At 40.1% G+C, this 19,957-nt stretch overlaps 1 protein-coding gene across 1 annotated transcript; it reads left to right on the forward strand.

The window, feature by feature from the left end:
- The first annotated feature begins 1,225 nt into the window (after positions 1–1,225).
- Positions 1,226–19,495, forward strand: LOC122879138 (A disintegrin and metalloproteinase with thrombospondin motifs 8-like). Its single transcript, XM_044202888.1, has 9 exons — positions 1,226–2,406; positions 4,857–5,096; positions 9,495–9,627; positions 9,822–9,989; positions 10,857–11,149; positions 13,380–13,566; positions 14,236–14,408; positions 15,168–15,343; positions 16,925–19,495. The coding sequence occupies exons 1-9, from the start codon at positions 1,672–1,674 to the stop codon at positions 17,667–17,669; spliced, it is 2,850 nt and encodes a 949-aa protein (XP_044058823.1). The 5' UTR covers positions 1,226–1,671; the 3' UTR covers positions 17,670–19,495.
- The last annotated feature ends 462 nt before the right edge of the window (positions 19,496–19,957 follow it).

Below are 19,957 nucleotides of genomic sequence, written 5' to 3' on the forward strand. Positions count from 1 at the left end.
ATGCGAACAGGCAGGGAGCAAAAACAAAAGGCAACGCACAGAGGCTGGTTTAGTTTGGAGGATTCTGACATTTTGACATTAATGCAAACAAACTAATGCACCTGCACCATAACCTTCACACTCTAAACGAGGTAACATATTTCTCCAAAATCATGTCATTTCCCTTTTCTGCGTATTTCTTTTCTTTTTTAAAAACACATTAAATAATGAATAATGAAACATTGGCGTTCAATTCAATTAAATTTTATTTATATAGCGCCAGTTCATAACAGAAGTTATCTCATTGCACTTTTCCTATAGAGCAGGTCCAGACCGAACTCTTTATAATATTATTTACAGAGACCCAACAAATCCCACCATTTATTTTTCTCTGCATATTCTCATGCATAAGAAAAAGTTTAAAGACAAATGCAAAGTGAAATACAGTCTAATGGCGACACCTGTTTGCACCTGAAGTCCACTGGAGCTTCAGTGCGTCCAAGCGCCTGAACAAGTGTGTTGTACTCTGGCGCCATTTAGCGGCAAAAGTGTTAAACTGCAACTCCAGGGTCATTTTAGTTTATTGCTCAACGTGCTGGCATTCTCCTGGCACGCAGTCTTAATAAAGTGATTTACATGGTGTCTGGCAGAACATGTGTTTAGTCTTGTAATACAGCAGACGCCTTTTAGAAAAGCTCTCTATGGCATCATGAATGAAATGCTTCTATAAGCAGCCTTTATGGTGCTGGAAAGAAATATTCAGAAATACAAAAAATTTTTACAATCTGCAGTACTACAAGTCATTGAAAGTGGGCATACTGGGTTATTTGTTTTAACATGGCTTCATTAAATACACTTCATATTATTAAAACTGTCGTTTGGGTAAAGAACACTTTTTCCTGATAAAGACTGTTTGTATACTCTTAACATTCAAAAAAGGTTTCTCTGCAGAATAATATATTGTGCAAAAACACATTATTAAATGATTATAGTCTTCCTATAGCTCTACTAATGTGATTATACATTTCTCAGTGTTCAAGGTGGCGGTCAGTTCCAAGCACACACACAGGGCCTTTCTCTGTCCAGCGGAGGTCTTTTGTGCAGGGATAAAGCAGGTCGGCCTTGGGGGGAGCCTGCCACTCACACACGGCTCCGAAATAACTCGAGTAGCGGACTTCCAGCTATGCGTAGTATAGATGTCCTGCCGCTGCCATATAGCACGCTGGGTTAATAATAGGAGCGCGGTTGTCAAGCTATTTCAGAAGGGGGGAGTGTCGGCCTATTCTCATTGGATCCGTTTTATCCGCGAGTATCTCATGAAGTGCGAGTGGGAGGAGAATTTCCAGCAACTGAGGATATCAAAAATAAACCCCCTCATGTCCAGGGAAGAGCAGAAAGTATAAATACCCGCGATATGTCCAGACTGCAGCGGTGCTGGTGAGTGGTACAACAAGACTTAGCTTGGTTAGGGAATTAGAAACGACAACTGAGACAGATTCAAATTAAATACCAGACATACTTTGACCAAGACTGGCTTTACAGCACTGGGAAATCACTTTTAATTTGAAAAGATCTCTGATTTGAGGAGATACTCCTTCGACTGGAGAAGACGCGCCACTTAACCAGAGATAAAGGACATACATTGTAATAAATTCTTTTTTTACCACTCGAGTGCAGTTTCCATTGCAGAAGATGTGTTTCACTGTGTGTTCGATCTTTTCACTCCTGTGCGTAATGAACGCTGCACTTTCCACTCCATTTGAATCAGAGGATATTGTACCTGTTCGGATAAATGGAAGAATCAGCGGTCGCTTTTGGAAAAGAAGCGAGGAACAGCCTAGATTTATCCTCAGTGCATTTGGCAAGGACTTGACTCTAAATCTTATTCCAGATACCAGCTTTATCGCGCCTTCCTTCACCATACAGCGCATTAAAGCCAGAGATGTTGGCGCTTTACGCAGTGCTTCAGGTGCCCAACCTGTCGCGGATCTCCAGAATTTTATGAACCAGACAGAGGAAAGTGAAGGACGGCTTAGGAGCTGCTTTTACTCGGGGAACGTAGATCACGACCAAAACTCGGTTGTGTCTGTCAGTTTGTGCTCCGGTATCTTTGGCTCCTTCATAACAGAGGGGAAAGAGTACTTAATTGAGCCCAAACTTCGCGGCGGACTGGGGCCAGACTCTGCAGAGCAGCTGCATGTCATCAAGAGGAGGACATTCACCAAAAGCCACGGTGTTCCCCTACTGTTTGATTACGCGGCGGCGGAAAGCCGAGCGGAGAAGCACAATGGGGAAAGTTTTACGCACGGCGACAGTGACGCACAGAGGGAACCTCGCCGGAGACGCTTTGTTTCCGCGCCACGGTTCATAGAGACCCTGGTGGTAGCAGACGCAACCATGACCCACTTCTATGGAGATGAAATAAAGGTCAGACACGAACTCATTCTTTCCTGCACACACTGTTGATTGGAACCTAAACAAACCTTAGTTTAATTTAGCCGATTAGACTGTCCCATAAACAAAGGCAGACACTGAAGACGTCACCTTTTTCCCTTTATTTCCCCATCTTGTTTGCAAGAATTCATGGCCTCGAAGTGTAGTGGTTTGTTTTTCTGTGCTGCTTCATAAAACATGTTTTGGCAATGGGGGAGCTTGGGAAGAAATCGGTGGGCTCCCTGTTTTCCACAGGCTGAGAATAAGGTCAGGCAACAGAAATGCAAGCAATGCTGAACCACATTCCTCAGGACTTGGTCACGATTTGGCAGCAGAGCCTCAGCATCATCCAGGGAAGATTCACAACGCTTACAATATCTATTCTATTCTGTCTTTACTCAGTATTATAAATTCATTAAATTGACCCTTTCCTGCCGTACATCATATAAAACATCCAATATTTAAATTTAATGGATGGTGATTTTATATGAAAAAACCCCCGAAACCTAATATCAGTCCTGTTTCAATCCGGAGTTAAACCATGGACTTATTTAAACAAAAGTAGGACAATCCATGATCCTGCCACAATTGGGACCAGCCAAATTCTAGTCTGTTTGTATTTAACAAGCTCCTCAGCTGCCAAACCCTCTGCCTTATCCCACAGTAAGGCACCAGGGTCTAGTGGATGAAGGTTAAACTGATAAACTGAGCTTATATTGGCTTTTCATTACAAATCAGCTTATTTCAAATTGCATCTATATTACCCTGGTCTTCTCTAAGCAGGGGCAGTTTTAGTGATTTGGAGGTCCCAGGCAAAATTCAACATGTGGCTCTGTGGGTGTGTGTACAGCACATGTGGAAAAACCTCATCCCACCCTAGAAAAAGTGATTTCAGCAAGGCTGATGGAAGACTTTACAATACACATCCTGGCACAATCCCCCACATTCATAGTGATTTACCAGCTCTCCACTAAAACACAACACCATGACAGCGCGGTGGAAAACCCTGCCCATCCCTACCTACTATGACACAATGATGGAGAGTGAACAAAAGCTATTTGGAAGCAGATCTTTACAGTGAATAATAAAGCAAAATGGGAATTTTTACTAAATTCTTCACTTAGAAGAAGAAGAAGACAGTGGGGTGTAAAATAATGCTTCTGTTTTCCTGAAACTGGTTGAAAACTTAAGGTGTAAATACATGTGAGTATGTCCAACAGATGTTTGCAATTTTAAAGCTTATCCTGGTGAAGTGTATCAATACTGTACATTATTAGTGGGAGAAATACAGGCAGTGTCAGACTTCCATAATGACCAATCACACATCTGCTCCCCTCATCCCCTTTAAAGGCAAGCGGACAGTTTAATGGGCCGGGAGGAGACTCCAAACCAACTTCAACTGTTCCTCTCCAGCAAGGTGCAGATACTGTAGATACTGTAATTTTCAGCACTCCAAATATTATTATACAGCATACAATGCTTTTAAGGGCGAATGACGTAATTTTTTGAGTTAAATTACCATTTTAGGAGACCCAGAAATTTCTCAGCATGAGTAACAATGCACACAATGTTATTTTGGGAGTCAATTGTATCTGTGCTCTTTGGCTACAACTATAGTAGAATACAGTAAAATGTGTTTATATTAAACTTGGTTGCCTTTAATTTTGTTTATTTAATTATTTTACATTTTTTGCAGTCACATAGTGACAATTAGCAAAGTGAAAAAAAAACTTCACTTATAGGTTTTTTGTGTGATTCTGAAGAGGTCTTTGTGCGCTTCAGCCAACTAAAGTCATGAAAAACTTGCTCTTTGCATTTGTGATAAGAGGTGGTGTGTGCCTGACTGATAAATGAAGCATATCAACTGATTTTAGTTTATTGCAGATATATCGTATCGGCCAATAAGTAATCATAAATTGCAGTACCAAAAAGACAAAAGATGTGTTTGCAATAATTTAGAAACATTGTTACGAATGTTGCCATTACAAAGTTTGTCCAGCAGAGAGTGCTGACAAGTTTATTTTAAAACCAAAGAATGTCCAGCTCATTACATATCTTGGGCACAATTCTTTGATAACCAATTTTAATGGGGTCTTTAAAATATAAAATGTTTGTTTATGTGACGTGGGTTTGTTAAAAAAAACTAATATGGCCTGATAAAGTGTTCTAAGGTTTTGTAGATCTCAGATATCCCTATCGGCCACAAAAATCCAATATCCTTTGGGCTCTAGTCTGTGCAGGCAGAAACACAAGCATAATGTCATGCAAAAATGGGTACCTGCGCTGTGTGACCTTCACCCATTTGGCTTTAACCCTGCTCTCTTTTATCCACCTCCACTGTGTCTTTGTGCTGTCCAAGCTTTTTAAATGTCTCAAACAAGGAAGTTCATGTTCATGGAAGTTTAAGTTTATACATGCCGTGTCCTGTCTCTCCTTCTCCACAGCACTACATTCTGACCCTGATGTCGATAGCCGCCCAGCTTTACAAGCACCCCAGCATAAAGAACTCAGTAAACATGGTCTTGGTTAAGATGTTGGTGGTGGAGGACGAGGAGGTTGGCCCGGAGGTCTCCAGCAACGGAGGTGTGGCTCTTAGGAACTTCTGCTCCTGGCAGCAGATCTTCAACCCACCAAGCCAGAGGCATCCAGAGCACTATGACACTGCCATGCTCTTCACCAGAGAGGTGAGGGCCAAGTTCATATCTGGTTTAGCTTCTTTACACAGCTGCAGAATGGCTCTCTGCAATAAAACAAACCATCATCTGCATATAATGTTTTAAACATTTGATGAGAGACACTTACCAGCTTACCAGAAAAAGTTAATAAGTGGACCTTGAATCAAGATTTTTTTCATCAAATTTGCAAGAACATTATGTTAATTGCAAACAGCAGTGGCCCAAGAATTGATCCTTGTGGAACACCAAATTTTGTATTAAAAGGAGGAGTAGTATCATGACTTTCACTGGAAAGTTTTTGCTACAGGAAAAACTGAATGTTTACAATATATTTGGTCAGGAAACTATAATTTAAAGCGGCACTAATGAATATTTTTATATAACCAATGGGTCAAATGCATGTGTGTAATGTGAAAGGTAACAGTCATAGTGATGAACCCATTGAGAATTATCACCCAACTCTGCAGTTCCCCTCAGCACTACAAGGTGTTTTACCACCTTCAGCTCATTGTTTTGGTTTTCTGACCTGCATTACTTCTATTTTGGTGCAGTCTCACCATTCTAATCAACTTAATTTCCAGCAGCAGCAGGAAGCAGTTTTCAGCAAAAAATATGATAAAATGACATAGGCAGGCAGACATAGGTATCTACTTGATGGTGAACAGACTGGAGCATTTAGCAGCTAAAGAGCCAGATATTTCTCTTGGGAGTTGATTGAGACTAAAATAAAACTAAAAGGAGAGTGAATATTGGACTTACATTCTTCAGGTGGCCAGAAACATGACTCCAAATAAATGTTTCTCCGTGTCTGCTGAATGTGTAAATCGTTTATTTAATTTGGCTAACACATTAGCCATAACAACTTTATAAGGCACACAATATACCAACCATGTGTGGTGTGATTTCAGCTTGTTGTGGAGTTCTGGCCAAAAACACAATCCAAGATTAATGCTGCTTTAAATCTATTCAGTATTAGCACAAAATATCTTAACACTGGCATCAGGCTTCACGACTCACAGTGGTTTCAAAATACACACAGATCATGATAGATTATAATAGTCGTGCCCTTCTCAGAGCATGGTTGGGACTGTTTGGTGCACAAAACAACTCAAATAATGTTGTGAGTACTTTACAGTGTTTTATTAGAATGGTCCACTCACCCATGATAGTTTGGTATATTTCATTCTCCATTCAGAAGGCAATAACCCAGAAAGGATGAGTCACGAATTAAGCCCTGGTGGAATTCAGTCCCAGGCCAACTGCGGTACATATTGTGGTTTCAGAGGCAGCAGACTCAACCACACAACAATTACTTGAAACCAAAGTGTCTTACAGTAACACAGGTGCATTTTAGGGCAAGTTGTGTTTAAAGTGGGGCGTCCCAGCTGAAAAACAACCCCTTGCTTTGTGACCGTTATTTTATATATATATATATATATGTATATATATATATATATATATATATATATATATATATATATATATATATATATATATATATATATATATATATATATATATATATATATATATATATATATATATATATATATATATATATATATATATATATATATATATATATATATATATATATATATATATATATATATATATGTGTGTTATCTTGCTCGTTAAGTAACCCAGAAGGACATGTGTGAGATTAGAAAAAAGATGAAACAATCTGAGGTTAAGGAAAGCCTTTCTAGACCTTTGGGTAAATTAAGAATGCTGAAAAGTGATTTTTGAAATGGAATAGTTGTAATCTTTTCCAAGCAGGGGGAATGCCAACAGAGAGCAAACAAACTGCTTTATGAATGCTTCAACAGGAAATAAGTTCACAAGTCCTCAGGGTTTGAGTTGTGATTGGCTTGTTCTGCTGTATTTGGCTGCCTTCTTCCATCTGGTATGTGCATGTTGACAAGGTGTTAGCAGACAATACATTAGGCGAGTAACCTCTCTATTATTAAATTTTTATAGCTAAGTGCCCTGGTTGCAGTTTGATTTGATGACAGGCTTAGCATTTAGCCGACTACTGAATGGAGTCAGTGTGTAAATCTGACCCTGGATGAGGGAAATGATGAATAGAACATATGGGCCACAAATCAGCCCTGATATGATTAAGACACTTTAAATGGTCAGGGCTTTAGTGTGCGGCCCGGTCGGGGTTGAAAATGTATACCATGTATCCCGCAGTCATAAGAGAAGGCTGCTCTACTACTGGCTGTTGTGAAACTCAAGACTCACATTCTGTTGCATGTAGTGGAAACATTTTACTTATGCATTTTTGTGGTTTGTATGTGTGTGCTTGCACATCTGTCTGCATTATCTGCAAATGCAATACTGTGGGTTGTGCTTTGACCCATACATCTTGTGTGACGGATGCCATTGTGGAACAAGGTGTACAAACACATGCTAAGCTGTGTTCAAACAGCAGCTCCAAGTCCAGATGTGTTTTGAATCACAGAGGGTTCTGCTTTGTGATTTTTTGGGGCTGAGGCGAGGCCATGGACGTGTCCGTCTACATCCTACACAGCCAGGCGTCTTCTCGAGCAGGGAAAGATCTCTGATACACCTCACTATTCATTTTCCCCCATCACAGCTCTGGATAGCTGCATGCTGAGGATATTTATTTGCTTTGTTTTATGATGGAAACACTGAGCAACATGTTTCTGATTTGTTTCCTTAAAAATAGCAGAAAAACAACTGGACATAAATAGACACTGAAGGTTCGCCATCCTGCATGATTGATTTAACAGTAACTCAGGGCTGCCCATACACTTACTATATTTACTACTTGACAGAATAATGTTTGATCTATTAGATAGAACTATTTGATAATCCACTCTGCTGGCTGTTTCTAAGCAAATGGTCAGTACTTTTCAAGGGAAATAGGCCGTATCTAGGTTTATAACAATGTATTAAGCCAATACTGGCCATGTATTAAACACAGAGGATTACAAAGTCTGTTGTCCACTGTGTTGTTGTTACAAATTGTTTGATTACAGGTTCATTGAGGAATTGCTCAATACTACACTTATCGTCCACTACAAGACCTTAACCTGAACTGATTTGAATGAAATTGTTGAATTGGATCCAATACAAGTGTGCATTTTCTTGGTTTCAGTGGAGAGTTTTAGTGTTCCATGACACTGAAGCTGTTTGGCAGCAGCAACAACATCAAAAGTGGCTCATGGAATGCAGCTCTTTTTGTATTGGCTTATGTCAATTCTGAGTGGCATGACACTGTTGGTTTTTGGTATGCCGCTGTGGTTCTACTGGCCTATGGCACTTATAAATGGCATGCCACTCATGTTCCACTCTCCACTGGTATATACCAATTCTTATTGACATACTGTATGCCACTGTAAGCTACTGTTAAGGGTTATACTTAGATTCTCAGTAGTAAGTATGTCACTTTTTACTAGTAGTAGGTTGCTGCTGTGGTAACGGTATGCCTAATACATATACAGTATGTACAACATTAAATAGATAAAAAAGAAAAATTACATTTTGAGCTATAAGCCCACTAGCTTATAGCTAGCGTTATTGGTCAAACTTTGTTCTAGGCTACACTCACTGCGCTAGGCGTACAGGGCTAATATGTATATAGCTACAGATAGCCCCGGTAGTGTAGCTACCAGAAAAGTATAGCATTCATCACATCAGTGACAGCTGCCTACAGTATATCATTATGGCATTAGCTACCTGTTTTATGCAGTACCTGTAGATGAAAACTGGCACCTGTCAGTGGAACATAAATTGCATGATGTTTTTATGTGGCACACAGCAGCAACATACCAATAGTCAGCAGTTAAATACCAATAATAATCATCATAAGCCCGTGGGGAGTGCTATCTGTTAGCCAAACGACAGTGACATACCTTTTTCACGTGCCATATGCCGGTCAAACAGCAGCAAATGCAATACTACCACAAGTGAAAGTGGCATACCGCTAATAATTGACAAATGACACTAAAACAAGAGCGGCACACCACCAGTAGGCCTACATTATTGTAAAAATTGTGAAGAATGACAAGCAGTTTAAAAGTCGCCCACAGCATTGGCATATCATAATCACACCATAAACATACCAAAATTGGCATATGCCAGAAAAACATGAGTGGCATACAATTCGCCACTTTTTGATCACCACGTCACTCTGTATTAGAGGCTTGTTAACCTTAATAAGATATAATACATAATATTGTTTATGTAAACACAAATGTTCTTAATTTTTAGGAGTTTTCTGGGATGAAAATGGTCACATTTAAGATTTTCAATATCTGCTTTTGGAAGCTTTAATTAAAAAAATCTCAGCGTTGGTATCAGCTTTTCAGATTCCACATCATCATCGTGACCTTGGTGCTCCAGGTTAAGTGTTTTCTGTGTTTGTTTGTGCTGCAGGATATCTGTGGACAGAAGAGCTGCGACACGTTGGGTGTGGCTGATGTCGGGACAATGTGCGATCCCAAGAGAAGCTGCTCAGTTATCGAGGACAACGGCCTGCAAGCTGCCTTCACAGCTGCACATGAGCTCGGTTAGCTCACATTTGATGTCATATGGGTGGGCTGGTGTGGGCGTTATGAATAAACTTTTGAATTGTAGTGTAATAGGCAAGTTCTGTTATGTGAAGCTTTAAAGTTTTTTTCAGTCATTCATAACCAGATTTTGTGCATCTGTGCACCTGTGTGTCACATCACATCGTTATCATTGCATTCTTTCCCACTGCAGGTCATGTGCTGAGTATGCCTCATGACGACTCCAAGACCTGTGAGAGGCTGTTTGGAGATCTGGGAGGACATTACCTGATGGCTCCTCTGTTTGTCAGCCTCAACAGGACTGCACCTTGGTCTCCCTGCAGCGCTCTCTACATTACAGAGTTCTTTGACAACGGACATGGTAGGAAATATTTCAGGTTGTCGCCCTAACGTGGTAAAAATTACACACAGAGTAAACCAGAAACTGAGCAGCCCTGTAGAGACCATCTGCCAATGTGGACGTCTGCCACAACACTGTGGCTCTGTTATTAGGGCTGATTCAGAGATGAGTAAAACATACTGTTATTCCTCTCGCGCTATAACTATGGCTTTCCTGCTTAAACATGTCGCTCCCCTCAAATTATGGGTTGTAGGGATAGTTTATCTTGCCCTAGATTTCCACATCTTCTCTTTCCACATCCTCTCTCCCTTTCTCTTTCTTTCTCTTTGCCTCGCCTCCATTGCTCCCTCGCCCATCTCATGTTGTGTATCATGTATTGTTTGTATCCTTGCTAGACCTCTCAGTGAACCTTCTTTTCCACTGAGTCATACAATGGACTTCTTCCTGCTCGTCACCTCCTCAGCCAAAAGCAACAGCTGGTGTCAGCAAAATATGTTCTTTATCAGTTGGAAAATGCCTCCAATGAAAACTCATGTGGCTGAGAATGTTCATTCCGAACTGCGGACATCATTGACAACTCCACTCCAAGCTTATTGAATGAAATAAAGAATCATTAGAGGAACAATGAATAAATTCAGATTGAGAGTAGCTGTCAAATGTCCAGATTCAGAGCACTATGCTGCCTATAAAAGTGCACTGCATTAGTTAAATTTAAATTATTCATTTTTATGGTCAGGACACAACTTGCCCTGAATATTTTTCCACTGTTGTCATGCCACACACAAAGAGCAACACATTTACAATTGTCACAGTGCCGCAAAGTCCATAATCTCAATAAACCACAATATAATCAGTCTCATACAGTGTTGCTTTGTATTGTAACCACAGGGGACTGCCTGCTGGATGTCCCAGAGAGTACCATGCCGTTGCCAAGAGAGCTGCCAGGCACCAAGTACAGTCTGGACCAGCAGTGCCAGCAGATTTTTGGAGAGGAGTTTGTCCACTGCCCCAACACCTCAGACAGTGATATTTGCAGCCAGCTGTGGTGTCAGGAGGACGGGACGCCGCAGTGCTCCACTAAGAATGGCAGCTTGCCCTGGGCTGACGGAACCCCCTGTAGCCTCAATGAGACCTGCCTCCACGGAGTGTGCCTGTCGACCCAGGAGGTGATGCAGCCGCTGGTAAGACTGCTTCCTTTTTTGAAAAGTAGTGGTTACATCATCAAAGCGAGACTATATAACGTTTAAAGAAACAATACCATGCTCTTCTTACAAAAGTTGAATTCATTAGCAATAAAACACACTCTTGCTCATTTCAATACACTCAGGGGTTTTGCCACTACAGCCTTAGTTAGTCTGGTATGAACGGTAGCTTATGGTGGCTAATGTTAGCTAATGTTAGTTAACTCAGTTGTGTAACTGAGAGTACTGAGTTTTCTGACTTTGTAACTCTTCTCCTCATGTGCTACCGTTACGCTATGTATTGGCATTTATCATTATCCTGTAATTGTCAACTGTGGCCACCATTAAGTAAAAGTTACATAGTCTTGCTTTAATACTGCACTAATCAATATTTTTATATGAACAGTGGGTTGAATCACTATGTGTGAAAGTTGTTGCTTGTAATGACCAATTATATTACGATTTTGCAGCTCCCCACAGCACTACTCAGCATTTTAGCTTCTTTCAGCTTATTGTTTTGGTTTTATCGCCCACAACTTTGTGTTTTGATTCACTCTTACTCCTCTCATCAGCCTTATTTCCAGCAGCAGCATGGAGGTGTTTCTAGTGAAAACGCACTGATAAGCCCACTGTACACTACCTGCCCAGCACCAAACAGCAGACAGACAAAGTAAACGACTAACTGGTGAACATAATGGACATTTAGTAGCTAATTAGATATTAAAAAGTACATTTTCTTAGGAGTTAGTGAAAAACAAAACAGAACTAGAAGGACTTATTTTTGGACTTAGGTGGCCAGAAACATGATTCCAAAAATAATGCTAATGTTGCTTATCTGCTGGATGTGTGCATAGGCAAGTTTTAGCTAATGCATTAGCCATACCAACCTTATGGGGCTATAATGTGATGATACGCTGGTTGTGGTTCTGCCCCCAAGTTGCCAAAAAAAACAAAAAATGTAATTAATCCAGCTTTAAGACCAACGATATATACACAAGAAAATATTAAAGCTGCACTTGGGCATTTCACACTTTGGCGTCATTGAGTGGCTGTCGGCTGTCGGCCATTTTTGGGAAGTTTTGACCTCATCAACCTCGAAAGGATGTAATATGACATCAGTTAATTCATTTACTTCTCATTGCATGCTGACAATGTTTATTTGCTTGCAATTGCTTGCTGCTGAGAACTGCCCGTAGGTTTCGATTAGTTACTTCCTTTGAAATGCACAAGTCAGCAACTTTGAGACAATCTCTCTCAGCAGATTTCCTTAGTTTTTTGATTTCACACTGGGTTTTTGATATGTGGAGAAAATCTCCATTGCATATGTGCTGATTTGCCTGATTTGAAACATTTTCTTCATGACCAGATCATCATAAGGTTTTGAGCGTCACAGCTCATTCTTGAAACAGTAGTTGAAGATGATCGTGTGATTTGATCAAAAGTTTCAGAACTGCTCCTACATGGACCATGGACTCAGAATATCCTTTGACATTCAACTTTTAAGCCAACATAAACAAGAAGTCTTTAAAGTGATCAGAAAAAAAACATCTAAAATTCTATGACAAGTGGGCAAACTCTATAGAATAAATACAGTGTCTCAGCTCTTGGACATATGACACACAGCTGTGTGCAGCTTTAAGTAGGAATACATGAATGAAAAGTACAGGCTAAAAGTACTGATTACAACATTGTTAGAATTTAGTGAGTTTAAATCCAGCTGCTTCATGATGCCTTTTTATATTTCCTTAAAGAACATTTATACATCTCAGTGTTTCATTTTAGGATGGTTGCCTTGATATCTTCTCCTTGTGTTATGAGAACACATCTGTTTATGAACCCAGACGTGCTGGCAATTGGGATGTTAGCTAGTCCAAACTCATAAAACCTCTGGAAAGGACACCCACGCTAGCAAGCACATACACACACACACACATACACACACATACACACACTTTCAATATTGCCTTACGAAGCTGCAGCATGGCAGGTTCCACTAGTGGTGAGTGACACATGTGGCAGGAATGTGGGTAGAGGCAGACTGCAGGCGCGTGCCGAACTTCAACACAGATTTAGCCTGGAGTCGCGGCACGCCAACACACTGTGCAGCCTCAAACCCAGAAGCCCAGACTGTGGTTTAGGCTACACAGCTGAGATTGCCTTTGGCACTGAGCTCTAACCAACTACTCTGACTGCTCTTTTTTCCCTCTTTTCTTGCTGTGTTTTACCACAGGTGGTTGTGGACGGCGGCTGGAGCTTATGGGGACCGTGGCAGCAGTGCTCCAGAACATGTGGAGGTGGGGTGGAGTTCTCCTATAGGGAGTGCACTGACCCTGTGCCTCAGAATGGCGGGAACTACTGTGAGGGACAGAGGGTTCAGTACCAGTCCTGCAACACACAGCCCTGTGACAACAACGAGGGTGAGAATCAGCACTAAGCAGGTTTCAAAAACCAATACTTGAAGCTGCTGATAGCCAGTGTTTTGATATAAAATAATAAATTCAATATTTTCTTACACTTGACCATTTTAATGCCATTTTTTTAACTAAATACACATATTCAATGGTGTAACCAGACCTTTATTTTATATTTTTGATAAGGTAGACAAATACAATAAACTCACCAAACTAAACTTACACTTTAGCATTTTAATACTTATATTGCATATATTTATATTTTTTATCTTTGAATGTTTATCCTTTATATTTCTTCTTCTCAGCCTCAAGAGTGTGCCACTTTGCATTTTACTGCACATATTGTATGAACACGTAAAATAAGGAAATGAATGTCAATTGACTAATCAACTGATCGCTAATCGTTACAGCTCTAGACTTGACCATATGTAATTTTTAAGGCCAATATCAGCTTGATTTGCACTGAACTGCAGATAATCCATGTAATCCTATTTTTTATTATAAAAAAATAGAAATATTGAAGTATTCAAAATATTTGACTGCAGGGCTATTTTACATAAATATATTTTGGTAGGGCAACTTAATTTAGTGAATTTACTTTGATTTTTTAGGGATTTTCAAGAGCTTCTTGTCAGCAAGTTGAACAGTAAGCTTTACTGCATCTTTTACCATTAGGAAAGAGTTTCAGAGAGGAGCAGTGTGAGAAGTACAACAGCCCCAACTACCTGGACTACAATGGGAATATGAAACAGTGGATACCAAAGTATGCTGGTGTTTCTCCCAGAGACAGATGCAAGTTGTTCTGCAGGGCCAGGGGCAGTAGTGAATTTAAGGTGTTTGAATCCAAGGTACAGTATATGCACTCAGCATCACAGCTCATACATGCCATTTTGTCAACTTGTGATGTTCACACTACAGCTAACATGTCCCAATATAGATCTGATGCTTTCCTTTTGTATTATATGTGGATATTCAGGACACAATTGTGAAATTGTGAAACCTCATAGCACATAATAATAATTTGAGTATCAGAGTTTTGCAATGGTAAGTAATCTTATAAGACACATCGGAAATCTGACAGTTTGCTGAATTAATGTCAGCTTGGAGAATAACAGGTCACTGCACTGGAAGAAATGCCAAGTATGGAGCATTTGTAAAGATGCCTCAAGTCAGTGAAAAACATGTGTTACTCTTTTAAACATAACTGTCACTTCAGTTCTTTTTGACCCTGGAAACAGTAGTTTGACAAAAAAATCGTAACTCAAGGTCCACTTGCTAGCTTTTTCCGGATCTTTCAGCTGCATTTCACTGTCTTCATCAGAAGATGGAGGGAATGAATAGGACAAACGTAAGGCGTGACCTGGCGTGACCGCTGATGAAAACTGTGAGATGTGGTTGAAAGCTCCAGAAAAAGCTAATAAGCAGACCTTCAGTAAAGATTCTTTGTCAAAAGTCATTGTCCTGCATCTTAATATAGAATATGAGCTACATCCTAGATAGGGACGTAGCAATCATGAACAAATCTGCAAGATGCAGGTGAATCTGACTGTTGCTTAACACTTGTGATAAAAAAAAATCAACAACACATACTTGTTGTGTCCCTGCAGGTGATTGACGGGACGACCTGTGGCCCTGACACCACATCTGTGTGTGTGCAAGGCCAGTGCGTGAAGGCAGGCTGCGACCAGGTGATTGGATCCAACAAGAGAGTGGATAAGTGTGGTGTGTGTGGCGGAAGTGGGCTCACCTGTAGAAAGATCACAGGCTCCTACAACAAAGCAACGTATGTGCTCTGAAAACATCCCTAACATATGAAATTAAGTTCAGATTCACTGAAATGTATTTATGCATTTCCTTGCACTATACTTGCACAGTGAAAAAAGACTATAGATTGTTTTGTTAATCAAGCTGAGGTGGAAATATAGAGCACTACACCAGCTGCTAGCAACCATCACCATCTGCAAGCACAATTTAATTCAGTTGTAAGACTAGTCCAGGGACATATTTGAGCCTCTTTACAATTTGAACATTCTCTAATCTGATAAGAGAATGTAGCATGGAAAACCCTCGTTTCCTCTTGCTTGCTTATCTTGATGGCAAAGTTTTGCAGCAATGAGAGCAGTTATTTTGAAAGCCATGGAAAATCAGGCAAAATACTGTAATGCTATTTCTGTATCATTCAGAAATGCATGGCCAAAGAGGTTCCATTCAATCAGTTTAATTTCTATTGTGCAGTTTGTGGTGCCTTTATCATTTTGACAGTGTGCTCTTCTCTGCACAAACTTTTAGTGAACCTGAATGTGGTATTGTAATTTACTTTCACTGTTTATTATTAGTTAAGCTAAACACAGGAGTGACCAAAAAATGGTTAATGGTTTTATCTAAGGGTTTCCAGGAACAAGTCCTACTACACTGCCAACAGCCAGTGGCTTATAAGACAAATATTTCTCTATTGATAGACAAGTAAGATAGAATTAAAAAGAAACAGAGCTATAAAAAAGAGCCAGTGAGAAAAAAAACCAAAGGAATGATCACATAAACCTCAAAGAAATAGTTCAGCATTTTCAAAATATATGTATTTGCTTTATTTGCAAGTTAGAGATGATTACCCTAGCTTAGCATATACAGTAGCTAGCCTGACACTTTTCTACCTAAACTCACTAATTAACACATTTTATCTCATTTGTTTAATCTATACACAAACAGAAATATAAAAATAACAATTTGTGGTTTTAAGAGGAGTTACAAGTTGTAACAATATCTTGATGAACAACAGTATATTTATCCGCCCAGTACCTCTGTGCAGAGCATTTACGGCTACAGAGCTGGTTGCCGGCTAACCTCACTGCAAAATCACTGTGACCATCTGTTGTTCACCAAGAAATAGTTACATCACGTAACTGTCCCTGCCAAAAATGGTCTGTTTTACATTTCAGTTTGTGTACAGATTAAATATGCAATAAAAAACACATGTATTTTCTTTCTTGCCCTGAGATGAGAAGATTGATACCACCTTCATAGCTGTCTGTTAGATAAAAGCCTACAGTCAGCAGCTAGTTAGCTGAAAGACTGAAAATGCTAGCTGGCAAAGCTAGCCTGGCTCTGTTTGTAAGCATATTAACCAAAATGTCAAACTATTACATTAGTTAGTGAGCTTTACAGGTGTTGGTAGGTGGATTTTTGAACTTTTGAGAGAGAATTTTGAATGCTAAGTTAAGCTAATTGCCTCTCAGCTCTAGTTCTGTACTTAACTCTCGGGAAGAAAGCAAATAAGCATATTACTCAAATTGTTGAACCATTTCTTTAAAGTAAGAAAACATTGTGTGTGCATTATCTAAATCGAGTTCTTTGTTTTCTCTACCAGCTATGGATACAGTGACATTGTCACAATTCCTGTTGGCGCTACAAACATTGACATCAAACAGCGGAGCCACAGAGGAATCAAACATGATGGGAACTACCTAGCTATAAAGAGAGATAGTGGCGGTTACATCCTCAACGGTAACTTCTCTGTATCCACAGTGGAGCAGGACATTCCCGTGCTAGGTGCTGTGCTAAAGTACAGCGGCTCCTCCACCACACTGGAGAGGATCCAGAGCTTCAGGCAGCTGAAGGAGGCCATCACCATCCAACTCTTGGCCACTGCGGGGGACGCCAACCCTCCCAAAGTCAAATATACCTTTTTCATCCCTAGAGATGTGACCTTCAACAAATCCAAGGAGAAGAAGGGCTCGTTGCCGTCTTTCCATATGATCCATCCATTCGGCATGCCTGACTGGGTGCTGGAGGAGTGGTCTGAGTGCTCCAAGAGCTGCGGCTCCGGATGGTCCAGGAGGAACGTTGAATGCCGAGACAGCGCGGGCTTCCTCTCCACCCAGTGCGACAAAGACCTGAAGCCTGTAGACATCAGGCCTTGTGGAGATCTGCCATGCCCCATATGGCAGATGGGACCTTGGTCTGCCTGCTCACGAACTTGTGGCCAGGGGGAGCGCCGTCGCAGCGTCTTCTGCATAGACTACACTGGGAAGACTGTTGAACCGGAGAAGTGCGATCCGAACAAAATCCCAGAGCCACTCTCAGGAGAATGTCTCGATCAGGCGTGCTTATGAGAAACATGAGTACAGTGAACATTCCCTTTTTGGTCTGACTGCACTTACCAACCATGGATGGATTACTGAATGGGCACACCAGGCACAGGCCCAGGGGTCCAAGGGGTCAGGGGGCAGAGACACGAAACAACCACAGAACAACTACAAAGAGACACAAAACGACCACAAATCGACCACAAACAAAAACAAAGCGACAACAAAGAGACACAAAACAACCACAAAGAGACACAAAGCGACAACAAAGAGACACAAAACGACCACAAAGAGACACAAAGCGACAATAAAAAGACACAAAACAACCACAAAGAGACGCAAAATGACCACAGACACAAATCGACCAAAAACAGACACATTCGACAACAAAGAGATACAAAACAACCACAAAGAGACACAAAGCGACAACAAAGAGACACAAAACAACCACAAAGAGACACAAAATGACCACAAAGAGACACAAAACGACCACAAATCGACCACAAACAGACACAAAGCGACATCAATGAGACACAAAACAACCACAAATCAACCACAAACAGACACAAAGCAACAACAAAGAGACACAAAACAACCATAAAGAGACACAAAGCAACAACAAAGAGACACAAAGAGAAACAAAATGACCACAGACACAAATTAACCACAGACACAAAGCGACAACAAAGACACACAAAACAACCACAAAGCAACAACAGAGAGACACAAAACAACCACAAAGAGACACTGAGATTTGGAGAGTTCTGGTTCCGCTGCAAAATGTGGTTCAACTGCATCACATCGTTTGTATTCCTTTTGTGTCTCTTTCAGACTGGGGGTCTTGCTTCTATGTAGGATGGGGTGGGGGGCCTTTTACATGTCTGTGCCCAGGGGCCCATTGCCTCATAATCCGTCAATATTACCAACTGGTTGCGTCAAGTCACATCAAGGGCATTTGTCGGAATATTGTTTTGTCATCGTTTATTGACATTTGACAACCACTATTGAGATTTGAAACAATGGAAATCTACCTCAGGATGTACATGTGATGCTATGTATAGATGCTAGATGAAGGTGCTGTGTGTGTGTGTTTTCTCCAGAAAGAGAAGTTTTCTAGTCCCATTTTAAACAGAAACTAACTTTTTGGATGAAGTCTGGTATAATCTGCAATATGTCTTTTTAAGTTAACTGTCACTTAAAGTGGGGCTAGAACAACGGCATAAAACCTGCTGTCAAACACCAGCACAGTGTAAATATACCTCCAATTGTCCTCCACAGAACTCAAACCCCTTTGATCGAGCCATTAACCTACTATTGAGGTAGGTACATACGATTGATGCATTGGGATTTTAAGCCTCTGGGAAATGTGCTCCTGTTTGATTGCTTCTCTTTTCTACACACATACCAAAATGTGATTTGTGTTAAATGATTGTGATGAACATGTCATGTTTTTATCCTGAAAATTAGCATTGTTGAACTAACTGTCATTGAATGGAAAACCATTCAATGACACTAAATCTGACAATATTTTAGACTTTAAAGTGTTAGTTAGAACCTACATCAGAACTGATTGTTTCAATGCCGAACTAGATGTGTAGAATTTATGGAAATTGATAGTTTGAGTCTACACAGTGTGTAAAATGAATTAGCCTAGATAATGACTGGTCATGCATGACCAGAACAACCCATGACAGATAATTTCCCTCTGCCCTGTAGTTTAATTTTAGCTTTTTCCCAGGTACATTATAATGCAGTTGAGAGGAACATTGGTACAAACAATCTACAATGCAACAAATGTTTCTTTGGCGGTGTTATTACTAAGTTAAGTGATAAGCATACTACTATCTATCGTGTATATGAAAAACAACATTAATTTTATTAATTTCCAGACTTGTTAATGCATCATATGCAAACACTCACAGTTGTTTTCAGACTCTTGTATGTATATTTGATTTCTTCATTCCTGTTGTTAATTTACAGTATGTTATAAAACAAGAGATGGAGCATTAGGCCTATATCCCTTCAGTGAAGGACCATATTATTTTATTATTACAGCTTCCTTTTTAAGCTATTTATTTTTGTAAAGTTTTTACCTTGGACATGTAATTAACATGACAGATGCTGCTGTCTTTAAGATTTTTGTCTATGAAAATGGTCAAATAAACACATTTATGTCAAAACATGATTCTTTTACTGCGACTTGACAACCAAATGGAAACTTTGTGCAATATTTCTCCAAATGTCTGCATCTAAAGGAGAAAGAACCCTTTCCTTTTCTCTATTGTGCACAAAAGCTTCATTACTCGAGGATTCTT

Source organism: Siniperca chuatsi, linkage group LG7 (assembly GCF_020085105.1).
Source record: "Siniperca chuatsi isolate FFG_IHB_CAS linkage group LG7, ASM2008510v1, whole genome shotgun sequence".
Taxonomy (NCBI): Eukaryota; Metazoa; Chordata; class Actinopteri; order Centrarchiformes; family Sinipercidae; genus Siniperca; species Siniperca chuatsi.

Excerpts from the sequence above, each read along its gene's own strand:
- LOC122879138 (XM_044202888.1), top strand. The coding sequence starts at position 1,672 with ATGTGTTTCACTGTGTGTTCGATCTTTTCACTCCTGTGCGTAATGAAC. Across the intron at positions 2,407-4,856 it reads TCTATGGAGATGAAATAAAG|CACTACATTCTGACCCTGAT; the intron begins GTCAGACACGAA and ends CCTTCTCCACAG. Across the intron at positions 9,990-10,856 it reads GTTCTTTGACAACGGACATG|GGGACTGCCTGCTGGATGTC; the intron begins GTAGGAAATATT and ends TTGTAACCACAG.